We start from the raw sequence: 14,315 nt of genomic DNA on the forward strand, positions 1-14,315 counted from the left end.
TATGCAATCTCCTAAGCTTTATCAAGCATGGAATCATCTTCTTCTTCTTCTTCTCAAGCACATGTTCATCAATAATACTAAGTTTCGGAAAACATAACAACTTATGTACGTTGTAGAGTGAACACAACGACGAATTGAAACGTTGGACCGAAACTTGAAGACGAGAAATTGATCACCCAACAAGAGGAATCGGCACAAACTATTTGTACTCTTTTCTCTTAAGAATAATTGAATATCAACATGTATGTATGTATGTATGTATACGAGGAGACCCCGGAACATCTCTAAGCTTTTCTCAGGTTTTAGGGTGGAACCGGACACGAGAAGGACAAAGAGAGAGTGGAGTGAATTCTTGCTGTGTAAATTGAGACTCTTCATCCATTTTCTTTTAATTTGCTAAAACAGAGGAAACGGAGGATTAGCCAGAAAGAGAGAGAGAGAGAGAGAGAGAGAGAGAGAGAGAGAGAGAGAGAGATACAGGATTTGCCCCATCTCTTAGAGAGGGAGGGAGGTTTTGCTTCTGATTCACACAAGCGATCCCTGTTCGTCTTCTTCGATCGATTTTGATCAGATTCTCTCCATGGGAACAGAGCTTCTCGAGGATTGGTTGCAGAGATCTGCCTCTGTTCCTTCTTCCCATCCATCTCCTCCTCCCTTCAACCCTAATTCTGCTCAACTGATCGCTCAGTCCTGGAACCATCTCCGCTTCTGTGCACAGTCTGATCCTATTTCTTCAGATTGCTTGAAATCACTCTGTTTGCTCAGAAACCATGGCCGTTCCCTTCACATTACTGGACCTCAGGCAAAAATCCTGCTTTCCATTTTAATCTCTTCTTCTTCTTCTTCTTCTTCAGAGAAGAAGAAATCAGAAGGCACACACGAGGAGAAAAGGAGGGAGGCTGATATCAGTGGCCACTCTGCTGTGCTCCTCAGCATTTGGATTAGAAGAACATCATTGGTGTCATCAACATCGTCATCGTCATCATCACTGCTTCTCGAATCATTGCTTACTGCTCTCAAATCTCGGTCGAACATAAGCTTTTTCATCAATGAAGCAATCCTTCTTCTTGGGGCTATGTGTGTGGTTCCACATGTTAAGGAAGATTTTAGAAGAGATTGCCAATATATGATTGTAGATATATGTGCTCGCAATCATAGAGCTATTAGAGAAGGTGTTCTTAGCTATGCCTTGTCTGGTATTGCATATGCTATGGTATCTTCGAAAGGTTCTTCATTGCTATCTCTATTGCAATCTTGTATCTCATTATGGAAAACCGATGATGGAGAGATAATGGATCATATGGATCCTCGAGTATCATTAGAAGATTCTCGGATATCTTTAGAATCATCTCGGTCATTATTCAAGCCTTCTTGGCTTCATGATTACCTCCTTCTCTTGCACATGATGGAATGGTGCGGTACTATGGTCATTTCAAGGTATGAAAATCCACCTCCATTTCATACTTTAGCTGAAGACATCATGCGAGTGGGCACCACACACAAGACAATGCCCATCAAGTGTGCCGTGGCAATGAGTGCATCTGGTCTTCTAAGGAGTTTTCATCAGCGCAAACATTCCTTATCATCAAAGAATATGGAATTGAGCTATTTGAGTTTTGTTCCCTTGTTGGAATCTTCAATCATTAGTTTGATAGATGATACCTATCAATCTCATCTGCTCAGAGTAGAAACCGATCCACTATATGAAGTCCAAGTGGAGTCTTACCCTATCATGGGATTAGGGGATAGGTATTTGTTACAGTGTGCTACATTGGCAGTGTCTCGGTGCACTAGATTTTCACCCTCTGTTTCAGTTTTACTCTGCTTGGCAACAACTCTTCTTAGAGATGCATTCCCACTATCTGATTATTATGCTGGACAGATAACTCAGGATAGAACAAGACAGGGGCTTACTGAATATGTGGAAGGCATCCTCTTCAATGAGTCAGGAACTATCTTTCGTAGCATATGCGAGCAATATCAGGCAGCAGATAAGGAATGGCAGCTTTGTGTAGAGAAACTATTTCTAGATTACTCGCATTTCGTGTATAAAAGCCATCGAGGTTTTATGGCAGACACCAAGAACAAAGATTTAGGTCATTCAGCTAACCATTTGGAGAATGATAAGCAAGCATTGCGGAAAATTCATGAAGCTGTTCTTCTATCAATTGTTTTACTTTTATCATATGCATCAAAGCAGAAAGTGGATGCCAATAGTCATATCAAAGGAAAGTTTGGTGCAGAAGTGTTGAGTTCACTTGCATGCATCGAGTTCATTCGACAAGGATTAGTACCTGAGTACAGTGAGTTAGTGCAAAAGTGTGTAGCTTGGGTGGTCTCCAGTGAAGTAACATGTGCCATGCTGAAATCCTTGATTCCTTCACTTAATGATGTTGTTTCTTCTCCAGGTTATCTCTCTTTCTGTGCTTTTTGTTGGGGTTATATAGCTTTGTGTGAGATATGATACATTATGATTTGTGTAAGCATCAGAAGGGTGCTTTAGATGTGTATTTGATTGACCCAACAACAGGAAATCATGGTGCGATGAGCATTGATAACTATGGAAGATGCTCCTTTATTATGTGATACTAATGATTTCCTACACAATCTTGTATGCAATGCGAAGGCTGAGTTCCTAACAAATCCATAGGGGAGAGTTGGTGTGACGAGTGTATCAAAAAACCCACAACTTTGTCTGTAGCACCCCACCCGAATCCTGTATATGTGCATACCCTTCTTCAACAATACCAAGGGCCAAGCAAAGGTTTCCTCCTGGAAGAAATGAGGTTTATGAATGTGAACCCTTGGTATATGTAGGGATTTTGTGTACACGCTCCACTTATAAAAGTTTATGCCATCTGGCTCCCCATATTTGAGTCACATAAAAAACATGGAGTCTGGTTTTATTGAGGCTCATTGACATAGCTTTTGTATGCAAAATGGATGTAAAGCATCCAGATATCTTTCTCATCTGATTAGAGTAGCAGAAATGAGCATATTATCATTCACATATAGTAGTATAGGTATGAGCATTTTCACTTGTCATGCTCCATCTAAGATACCTCATCGGTATATAGATCAAAGAAAGTGAATGGGAGTTGTTTCATCCCAGTAGTGCTAACCTAGCCCCACTAGGAGCACAGCTCTGTCCTAACACTGGACATAGTCATATAGTGCATAAATACCTCAGTGCATATCGTCACTGATAAAGAAAGAAAGAAAGAAAGAAAGAAATGTCATATTAGCATCTCTAAAGTGGACTATGAGACCCACAAATGTTAACAATCATGATTTCATATCTCATAAAAAAATGTTGTGAGCTGAATCTAATAAGCAAATAAAAAACCTTATCATGGTACTGAATAAGACTACTAAATAAGTTGATGATACAGCATACAGCAGACAAAATATGGGGTGTAGTAATGCACTTCCCAAACTGGCCTTATGGGTATCATCCCAAAATGACTTACATCCATCCCTGTATTGTGGTGAGTATATCCTCATCAAAGAAGCATATGGAGGGAGTCTCGCGAGTGGTGAATAACACTAGATTGCATCTGGCTGTAACACATGCCCCTCAAATTTCCTCCTAGGGGATGGATGGTGTAATTTGGAAATTTCCCTGGCTTGCTCCAGGGAGAATGAGAATGGTAAAAGGAAAGCTCGTTTTTTACTTACAATTTAGAAAAGGTTATTATCTTGAATTTAAAAAACAGGTTATTTTTTATTCATAAGACTTGAGCTGAGTGGCTAGTTGGATTCAGTGTATTGTTACATGAAAGCATTCCCATAAAAGGATGAGCATGTCTACTCTTGTATTCAATCCACCACACTTTTAGCATACGCATCAGCTTCTATTTTATGTAATCAAAGGTATAGGGTATATGTGCTAATGTTGATAATGTTCAAACCACACCTTTTACAAAATTCTAGATCTTATAACCTCAATGAAATAAATGATGATGATCATGGACATGATCACCAGCAGCAGTGGAGGAGGGTATGACATCATTGTGGAGATTCATATTTACCTTTAGCACTGAGAGTTTGATATCTTTGGAAGTGTTTCCAGAAGTCAAAGAGTTTATCCTAAGACTTACCTTTCTTCTCTTCTTTCGCGAGCCACTTCATTTCATTGTTCTTTTAGCAGTTTATGATAATAGATTCATTTACCACTCTTGTTGCAGGTCCTTTGGAAGGATACAAATGGACAGAAGATGTTATTCAGGATGCACATGTGACATTTGGCTTCAGAGTCTTAGCAACATGCCTCGATACCTTTCCAGTTTTGAGCTTTTTGAATGATATAGCCCCTACAATGTTTTTGTATCCTTAATCTTGAGATATGTACTTGAATTCTTGTTATCTACTGAATGTATGCTATTTATGCATCTCTTGGAAGTTCTTAACTAAGTACAGGTACATGAAACATCCAAATGAAATTATAGCTCAAGCATCACACACATTGTTAGTGTCGTTTTTTTGCTCAAGTTCTGGGGAGAAGGATAACTCACTTGAGAATCAAAGAAATTCTGTTAAAGAGCAAGTTGCTGTACATTTTATTGAGAGAAGTTTTGAGGTCCTAAGCTGGAATGCATTTCTGTACTTTAATCTCTTAAGCCATGTGTATTATGATGCTATTTTATATTGATTTTGCAGGAGTTTCCAGCTGCTTTTCATTATGATGCTTTCGTTAGTGGGGTGGGAGCACTTGCACGACAGTTGCCTCCGGGCAGCTCAGCAACAATGGTCTGTGTTAGCACTATCGCAAGAAAATCTAGTGAGCTTTTCAATAGTGGACCAAGTGAAGATGGTACTGATCAAAACAAAGAAAGCATTTTAGAAATTGCAAAGAAATTGCAAACACTTCTCTTGCATCTTATCTTAATAGTAGACATACAGGTATGAATATATAACATCAATCACTTCCATATACATGTCTAAAATGCTCTAAATCTAATATTTTGTTTTTTGCAGGTGCTACCTCACTTGCTGAAAGAGGTAGCAAGGTTTGTTCTTCGGTTACAAGAACCGCATAGAATAAGGGCACTTGAAGAAGCTTTTGATACTCTTGCTGGTAGTGACGATCTTACTCGCAAGCATATCCTTGTGCCATGGTTGCAGTCTCTGTCGTTCCTGTGTTCAAATTCTCAATCTAAAAGAACATTTAAAAAAAGTAAAAGTAGAAGTGACAATGCCTCTCAAAGGGATGGTGCAATAGTACTAAATCCAAGTAGTTCACTTGTGACTGAAGCATCAAGATCTAGATTATAGACACCAAGCCATTCTCCCAACAGAAAGATCTTGTGATTTTGATCTTCCGAGGAATATATTGCTTATACAGTATTCCCCATCAAACCTACATGGTTCGCAAATCTCATTTCACAGTGTATCTAGAGAAAGCAGAGGGCTGGGTATATGGCAGTTTATGATGAAGCCTTAACAAAGAGACCAAGAGTGATCCATGAGGACAAGGGGACGTTTATTGTTTGATGGTTCTTAAAGAGTATTCCTATGTAATGTACCTAATAGATTGCCAAATGAAAGCTTCTTCAGTATGAAGCTGGAGATATGCAGCTTCTTCAGTATGAAGCTGGAGATATGCAGCTTCTTCAGTATGAAGCAGGAGATATGCAGCTTCTTCAGTATGAAGCAGGAGATATGCAGTAATTCTCTCGTTCATGATGGTGCAAATTCCATAGTGGGTAATTGTATTTACAAGCAGGTTGTGTATTATATAATACATTTCACCTTGAAAGATTGAAAGCGCTTCACATATGTCAGCCTTAAAACCATCTACACCCTGTGTATAATGCAAATAAAATTTAAATAAAAAATTTAATGCCATTCGTATAATATACTTGCAAGTTTTTCATTTATTTGAGAATGGATTATCACAATCAGCTGAGAATGGATTAGTTTCCTGTTGCAAATTAATTGTTTCAGCCTTTTGATTTCATAGATGTGTATCACTATTTGCTTTTGAGAGCCTTTCTACCAACTTCACATCTGAGATTGCCATCAATCTAGGCATAGCAAAAGCTGACTTGTGCAACTTTGCTTGGATCATTCTAGTTTTGCTACCTAGTACAAAGGTGGATAATTGCAGCCAGCATAGAATGGATTAATATCCTATTATCAATTAATTGTTTCAGCCTTTTCATTTCATAGATTGTAGGAATTTGAGGGTATAATAACTATTTACTTTTCAGAGCCTTTTCACCAACTCCACATTTCCATCAATCATTGTTTTCGCTATGCTCTACACTAAATAAATAAATAATTGAGTAGTGAAGCAAAAGTTGTCCATTGAAAGTTTGCTTGGGTCATTGCATGATTTGTACCACCATTGAGAATTGCACACTAAATTTCAGAGTATGGATTTCGATCTTGTTGCTATAAAGGCATACATTGTTGAAAATCATGTTTTTATTATAGTTTTCATTCTTTTGTGATCATGTGGTTGATGCATATGGTTCACATTTAAACACACGACAATATCACCAAATTACACAATGCATGCTTCACAACGTTCCACCATTTATTATCAAAATCCCTCAAATTTAAAACATGAGATTATATAGACAATGATGGTCACATTCAAAGTCCGACAGTTGAGCTACATATCTCAACACATTAATGTGTGTTTAGGAGGAGATGGTGGAAATACTGTCCACATCTCACAATGGTTTGTTCCATTAAAAACTATTCTAGCTATAAGAGAAAAGTCAACATTTTTCAACTTCCAATAAATGTCTTTGATACAATAAAACCATATATGCCTCTAAAGCACAAATGATTTACAACATACTCAAACAACAATCACAATGGTAGAAGAGGAAGAAGATTGAGCAGTGGATGCAACAACAGAGAATGACATTCACAAAACATACTCCCAACTGTTATTGGAAAAGGGGAGTGAGAATGGAAGAAACTCTAGAAGGGGGAGTTTCAATGGCAGAGTAAACTGTGAAACAAAGCCAGAATGTTGGCATTGCAAAGTTGGATATATGCACAACATGGACAAAAATGTAGCATATTGGGCATTACTGTTAGTTCAATGTCTTTTTTGTTAATAGCAAACATTACAACGTAAAAAAATATCCTCTTGAGCAATATTGCTGGTACAACGTATTTTGGTTTGCTGCTCAGAATTTCAGTTTTCACTAGTACTTGACATAACCTTTCAAACCCAAGGTTCAAACATTCATTCAGTTTTCCTTTCTAGACAAAAACAAAACTACAATATCCCAAGATCCTCTTTCATATGATTTTTTTAATTCAGTCACTAATAGCAATGCAGAGGAATGCCTGATTTGAATACCATCACACCCTTATACTAGGGCAAGGACCCAAGTTTTTATCAAAATATTTCAAGTGACCTTTAACTCATTTTGACTCGTGAATTAACACATTTAACATAACTCTTGCTGTTGGTTATCAAAGCAGTGCAGAGTTATGTTAAATGCGTGTTTTGCTTGGAGAACAATAGATAGCAGTTACAATGGTTTCATACTCAACAAAGAAAAAATATTTTGTATTTTGCATGACTTTTGTACGAGTCCAAGCTAAAAGGTTGCCCACTTTATGTCAAATACCATTGCATATTTTACCAATCTCTATGCCATAGGAAGAAGTATTTTGATACCAAATATTCACACATACACAGAACCTTCCTCAGAAGATGAAAATACAACATTTAAATTTCAATAAGTCATTATTCTCCTAAGGAGATAATAAGATCTTATAGCCTCATGTTTTCATGGTTCAAACTTCATTCAAGTTAAATCAAACACATCTTCATGTCTGCATGTGCATGGTTGACACTTTAGACAACAATCCACAAACAGCACCACCCATTTAGATTGTTCTATCATAGAACAGAGGCTGTGGATGGCGATAAAAAGCCCCATCAGAATCTGTCATTATCAAAATCCAAGTCTCTATTTGAGCCAGTATTACCACCTCCAAAACTGCCACCACCACCACCACCAAAACCTCCATAAGGTCGAGAAGCTGGTGCAGCCGACGCATAGTCTACTCTAATAGCTCGACCATCAAGAACCTAGAAACAAATTTCAATAAAAAATGAGCCGAGTCTCAGATAAACATTCCAAACGTAAGATAGTTTTCCATCCTATACTTGAAATCAACTTTTTTAAATCCAATGCATAACATCCCCTCCCATCTAATACTTTTTAAATAAACATTTCAAGCAGAACATACCTTCCCAGACAATACTAAAATCAACAAGTCAATATTAGTATACCTTCCCATCCATGCCTTGGAGAGCTGCTTCTGCATCCGCTTCAGAGCCAAATGTAATGAATCCAAATCCTTTAGATCTTCCCGTTTCACGGTCAGAGATTATTTTCACTATTTTCAGAATTGAAGGCAGTAAGGCACGCATTTACAACTTACAAACTTTTAGAATGACCATATATAATGGACCTACGTACCTACCTACCTTCATGTATATCACCATGAGCTGAAAATGCCTGTCTCAAAGAGTCCTCTTGTGTGTTAAATGAAAGACCTATGTCAAGGATATAAGTAAATATATGCATTACTGATGCGTGCCTCAAATAGTAGAGTCTATGAGAGACCTACATCAAGAGATTAAATGACATCACCAAACTTGTATATATATGAAATACGTAAATTAGCAAATACACAACATACAGGTGAATGTTTCAAATAGTTGTCTATATGAAAGCCTACATTAATAGTGCGTTATTTGCATGTAATCATAATGCACGTGCACATATAAAAAACCTATATCAAGAATTGCACATAATTGTGATGCGTCACATACGAACTCAATCAAACAGTCCAAAAATGAAACACCTAAATCAAGGTTATAAGTAGGCATATGACATACAGATGCCTGCATCAAACAGTCTTCCTATTCCAACATGCTTTTTATGTACACACGCACATATATACACGTGTGTGTGTGTATGAAGGGACTACATCAAGTTTACTTTTCGATTGCAACAAACACAATCTAGACATAGAACCTACACGATAACTTGAACGAACCAATCAAAAGTTCCAAATGTAGAAATAATCCATCCAAAGTATATAAAAAACTTACAGCAAGCTTAAAAGTACCGTATTGTATAAAACACAGCAAAACCTGAACTTAAAATAACCGAACTGAAATTAGAGATATGGTTCATGGCCACTAGCTTTGCAGGCTCGATCTACTTCCATAGCTATGAACATGAGCTCAAATTTACAGATATTTCTGTAGTTGAACCTAAACAGCAGATTATATCGATTTGTGTGTGTATGTGTGTGTGTCTCAGAGAGAGAGAGAGAGAAAGTGTGAGCCATACCTCCGATGAAGAGCTTGGAAGAGACGATGCCTCGAACTGTAGTGAATATCGTAGGGATGACAAAACTCTTCACAATGGATGATCTCTGTCGAAGGAGGGTTCCCATTCTTGTGGAATTACCGGTCATCGCGTCACTGCTCTGTTCTGCTCGATAAGCCCTAAACCTCAATTAAGCTATGGAAACTATGTTACGCATGACTGCATGGATGGACGGACGGATATATAATGTATGTGTATGTGGTGTGTATGTGTGTATGTATATATCATCATGATTCATGCATTATGTGTATGTGTATGTGTATGTGTATGTGTATGTGTATGTGTATGTGTATGTGTATGTGTATGTGTATGTGTTTACATTATGGGGAACCTCCAATTTTATTTTTTTTATTTATTTATTAAAGATATCCTGTCATTAGTGTAATCGTTTTACAAAATTAAAATTCTATGTGATTGGGGGGGGGGGGGGGGGGGGGGGAACAACCATTTCGGAGGTTGAAAATGCCAATAAGGAGTACCACAGTTGGCTGTCATGAATGGAGTAGCTTTCCATATAGTGATAAACTCATGCCGTTGAGCAATTTTAGCATCAGAATCTCCAATAATACCATCCCATTGTCCCTTCAAAGTATGAACTATGTCTAAACAAATATTTGAAACCAAATTGGCCGGTGGTGTTTTCAGCCGATGGAAAATAAGAGAGCACCTAGTCTTCCAAATATGATATTTCGGCATACAAGCACATTTAATCTCCCCAATGCAAATGAGACTCTTTGTGTTTTTGGGTGAATGCCATCGGCGTATCCCTCTTCATCTTGTCAATCCATAGACCACTCACAATATATCATTATGCATGTTGCACAAAAACGAGGTTGAGGTCAGCGTCAAAGTGTCGGGATTCATGCATGCTTACAATGTTATTATGTGTGGCTTTTCAGCTTTGGACTTTTGTTATATTTGCATGTCTATTATAATGATCTAGGTCCTCAATTGGAATATTTAGATGTCTTCATCACGACCACCACATTCCGTGCTCTGGCGGACACTTTGTGCCGTGTCGTGTCGTGTCGTTTGCGGATGCATGCATGCGCCTCTCTCTCTCTCTCTCTCTCTCTCTCTCTCTCTCTTTCGGCCCTACTCCTTGATGAGCAACTTAAGGAGGAGGGTTATTTCCGTAAATATCTGTTTCTCTTTTGGTCTTAGAAGACGTCAATATATCGTTCTTTCTTGCTTACTTTAGAGAGCCAAAGAGGGAAGGAACTCTTCTGACATTTCTTGTGTGGGCCGACTTTGTGGCTGGGTTGTTTTGGCGGGAAACAGTGACTTTGCAGACATTTTTGAAATTCCTCCATTTCTGGTTGCCGGCGGTAGACTTTACACAGCTGTCGTCGTCCCTCTTCTTCTTCTTCTTCTGTTTTTGTCTGCAGTGTCGATGGAGGAAGACTCCCACCATTCCTATGGCCTTGTAGTGGGAACAGCAACAGAAAGAGGAGGAGGAGGAGGAGGAGGAGGTGGTGGTGGAAGAAGAGATGGTGTGTCCAGGTCTGCTACAGATGAAGAAGAAGCTTGGCTTCAATGGGAGGATCAGATCCTGATGCTTCAACCCGAAGAAGATGATGGAGAAGACGATGAAGAAGAAGGAAGAGGAGCGATGTTAACAGATTTGCCGTTACTCATGATCGGTGAGGCTGAGGTATAAGCTTTTTCTTTCTTCTTTATTCGGCATGAGAGAGAGAGAGAGATTAGTGTATTATTGTACTAGAGGCCAACATCTGTCTATCATATAAATCATAATTAAAAAAGAGATACTGTGTAACCAGGCCTTCGACTTGAAAAATGAAGTAGCTCTCTGGTCTCGAGCCGAAGCACAGGTGAGCGCCATTATCCGCCGAAAACTTTAATGTTTCACAAAAATCAACATTTCATATTTTTATTGTCGTAACCCTTATACTGATTCAATGAGTCAGTAGATTTGTGCTGCCTCTGAAGCTGATATCGTGTATAAGTTGGAAGAAGAGAAAGATTTGAAGCTTGCTACCATTGCTGAGACAGAAGATGTTCAACGTTATCTGATGATGCAATCTCTGATGGATGGGTATGCTATAGACATGGTTCGATTTTATTTATTTGCACATGCAAATTTTTTATGTCTCAAGATTACCATTTGCAATATTTTTAGGATTTTAATCCTCTCATTTGCCGATTCGAGCTACAGTATTGTCAGGTTTCGAGATTTGAAATGTTATTTCCTGACACGAGATTTCAATGTTCTATAGGTTTCTTCCCATGAAGATCATACTGTTTGACGTTGAGGTCTTCCTCTAACCCTAGATTTACACAATATTCCATGGAAATGCATTGTTTCATAGGAACGTCATCTGTCTAGCTGATGAGTTTGCAAAGTCTTACAATTTAATTTGTACAAAGAGTTCTTTTTAACCAGGAAGATGCTATTGGGATATGAAGTGTAGACCTTTAAGCATGCAACTTGTTTTTTAGGGAACATGATTCTGTTTTCCATAGCTCCACGGATTAGAAGTGTAGACCTGGAAGGAAATATTATGTGTCGACATAGAATTTGTCAACCAGGAAATTATCTGTTGCATATTTTGTATTAAATGTAGATTTGAAAAGCAATATATAGATTTACATGGAATTTGTTAAACAAGAAACATGTTGTTGGATGCAAGTTGTAGACTAAGTGTATACATTATGGATTTTTATGGTGACTGCTAATTAGTGAACATGCTGTTGCCTGAAATTGTAGGTTTATGAATTGTAGTCTGGAAAAGCAAATGATTGATGATCATTTGTAAAACCCCAACATACATGTATGCTTATTATAAGCAGTAAATATATGTTGACGTTTTGGTCATGGAGCGTGCTGATCAGGAAATATTGAGTTGGTACAAGCAAATATTTTGATAGAGATGGACATTAGAAAACCTTTTATACATATATCAAATAACTAGTCTTTCATGGTGTTCCAGTCACAGAGCATGTTAATCAGAACACGTGAAGTCAGTAAAAAGCAAATTTTGGACAGAGGTGGAGATTAATAATCCCTGACATGCATAAATTCTAACAAGCTGTGAGTCTTTCTTGATGTTTCTGTCATGGAGCATGTTGATCAGGAAATCTTGGGTTTAGAAAAACAAATATGTTGATAGATGTAGAAATTGTATATAGAATGTAGAATGAATTTCTATATGTCCAGGGATGTGTTTGATCAACTATTGAGCTAGAAGGAAAATTTATGGAGATAGCTGTTAGCTGTTAGATGAATGTTCATGGAAAGGAAAGTTATGGAAAGCCATTCATCTATCAAGACTTATGAAGTATAGAACTGTAAAGCAAATTATTATTATTAATAAACCCCTATAGACATAGATTCTCGTATTCAGTGAATCTTTGTTGATGTTTCAGTCAACTCTTGTTGGCTCTAGGGCAAAGTATCTTATTGATGAGAAGGGTGCTGAAGAGGCAGACTATCAAGATTTGATATGTGTTCATCAAGCAGCAAAGGTTCTCCTTCAACTTATTGATCAAGCCATGTGTAGAAAGATGGAAGAAGAGCGGTATTATTCACCGTATTTACGATGACAGCATAAGGAGATAAAATCTTTGAAATTTGATGAAACACTAACTTTGGTTTTATTTTTACAATTTCAGTCTCAAAGTTCTAAATGAATGTAGCAAAGCAATGGCTAGACAGAAGGAAATCGAGGATGTAGCTGCAAAAGAACGACTACAATTTAATGCAGAGATCTTCAAATTGAAAAGAGATTATAGGTTGCTGAATGAAAAACTTGTGAGCTCTCAACATTTCTCTTAAATTCATGTGAAAATTACAAATTAGAAGAAATACCTTTTTGTTCTAATACAGTGTTGCATTTGAATGGTACAGGAATGGGAGAGGGATCGTTCGACATGCAAAATTTGCTTCACAAAGGTGAGATTAGTTAATGCAACACAATAAAAGTAAAAGGATATTCTGACAACATCCATTTGTTTCTTTTCCTTTGCTCAGGCTAGAGATGTTTTGATTCTACCATGCAGTAAGTACCTCTATTCATATGGTATAGCGAGATATACATGTGCTTTCTGTCATTATAATCACTTGTTTGTTTTTTACCAGTGCATTTTCAGTATTGTCATGCTTGCCTTAATCGCCATCAAAAATCGCGCAACATTTGTCCAATGTGCCGATCTCCAATAAGTGGTGTTTTGAAGTACAACCTTTTGATTGATTAAATTTTTTCAGCCTCAAAGTGGATATTGAATACAAGACACTATAGTTAGAACAGAAGATTCAGTTTATTGAAGTTTGAAACTTCAACATGAAATCATCTCACCATTCTTGATGATTCTTCCCTTACAATCAAAATGATAACAAGGCTGTACATAAGTAAAGTATCTTTTGATAACATTCATATACTATTGCACATGCCTCTTCTTCTCAATATGAATTCATGGTTGATTAGATTTTCAGAGATTGGATGTGATACGATATGATGTTGAACGTGGTCAGCTTCACTTGTTTTTAGAGTTGGCTAGCCATTACCATTGCCCACATGTTGTACATCGAATTTTTGACTAAGGAACAATGTTACAATGCCTCGAGTTTCTATAGAGCTATTAGAACTCTCAAACAGACAATGATCAATAGCTCTTGTTTTGGAGATGACCAACATTAGCTTTTTCTGTTATTGTCGTTAGTATTATAGGCCCACTTACAGAGTTGATAACCAAGTGTGCATCCTAGTAACTTTCCACACATCCCACCAACATGGTTCCTTTTTGAAATGTTGGTTACAATCTCCTCCTTTATATGCAATTTGGATCTTTTTTTATTGCCATTTCTAGAAAATTGTTGTCTAACAACTTGGTACAGCAAACTGCACATCTCTTCTTGTGCTAAGGGCATTTTAGTGGGACAATTGAGTGTCCACTACCTCAACATTTTGGAGTTTC

General features: G+C 37.5%; 3 protein-coding genes across 4 annotated transcripts; 2 read left to right on the plus strand and 1 right to left on the minus strand.

Moving 5' to 3' along the window:
* The first annotated feature begins 474 nt into the window (after positions 1-474).
* LOC147858235 (obscurin-like protein) lies at positions 475-5,795 on the plus strand. Its single transcript, XM_087326931.1, has 5 exons — positions 475-2,408; positions 4,188-4,326; positions 4,420-4,579; positions 4,660-4,902; positions 4,978-5,795. Exons 1-5 carry the CDS (start codon positions 581-583, stop codon positions 5,272-5,274), a joined length of 2,667 nt encoding a protein of 888 aa, XP_087183057.1. The 5' UTR covers positions 475-580; the 3' UTR covers positions 5,275-5,795.
* Positions 5,796-7,662: 1,867 nt separating this feature from the next.
* On the minus strand, positions 7,663-9,566 carry LOC147858236 (glycine-rich RNA-binding protein 2, mitochondrial-like). The gene is made up of 4 exons (XM_087326680.1): positions 9,342-9,566; positions 8,468-8,536; positions 8,270-8,376; positions 7,663-8,065 (listed from the first exon to the last, which is right to left on the minus strand). Exons 1-4 carry the CDS (start codon positions 9,466-9,468, stop codon positions 7,913-7,915), a joined length of 456 nt encoding a protein of 151 aa, XP_087182806.1. The 5' UTR covers positions 9,469-9,566; the 3' UTR covers positions 7,663-7,912.
* Positions 9,567-10,698: 1,132 nt separating this feature from the next.
* LOC147858237 (uncharacterized) lies at positions 10,699-14,106 on the plus strand. Of its 2 annotated transcripts, none has more exons than XM_087326714.1 (8): positions 10,699-11,034; positions 11,162-11,212; positions 11,312-11,436; positions 12,788-12,919; positions 13,014-13,152; positions 13,249-13,293; positions 13,372-13,399; positions 13,480-14,106. In XM_087326714.1, exons 1-8 carry the CDS (start codon positions 10,774-10,776, stop codon positions 13,593-13,595), a joined length of 897 nt encoding a protein of 298 aa, XP_087182840.1. In that variant the 5' UTR covers positions 10,699-10,773; the 3' UTR covers positions 13,596-14,106. The 2 variants fall into 2 exon arrangements, with proteins under 2 accessions (XP_087182840.1, XP_087182841.1); XM_087326715.1 differs by having other exon boundaries at positions 13,491-14,106.
* Positions 14,107-14,315: the final 209 nt, after the last annotated feature.

Source organism: Azolla caroliniana, unplaced genomic scaffold (assembly GCF_043228905.1).
Source record: "Azolla caroliniana isolate FFs.n. ecotype wild unplaced genomic scaffold, voAzoCaro1.0.p SCAF_11, whole genome shotgun sequence".
NCBI classification, from domain to species: Eukaryota; Viridiplantae; Streptophyta; class Polypodiopsida; order Salviniales; family Salviniaceae; genus Azolla; species Azolla caroliniana.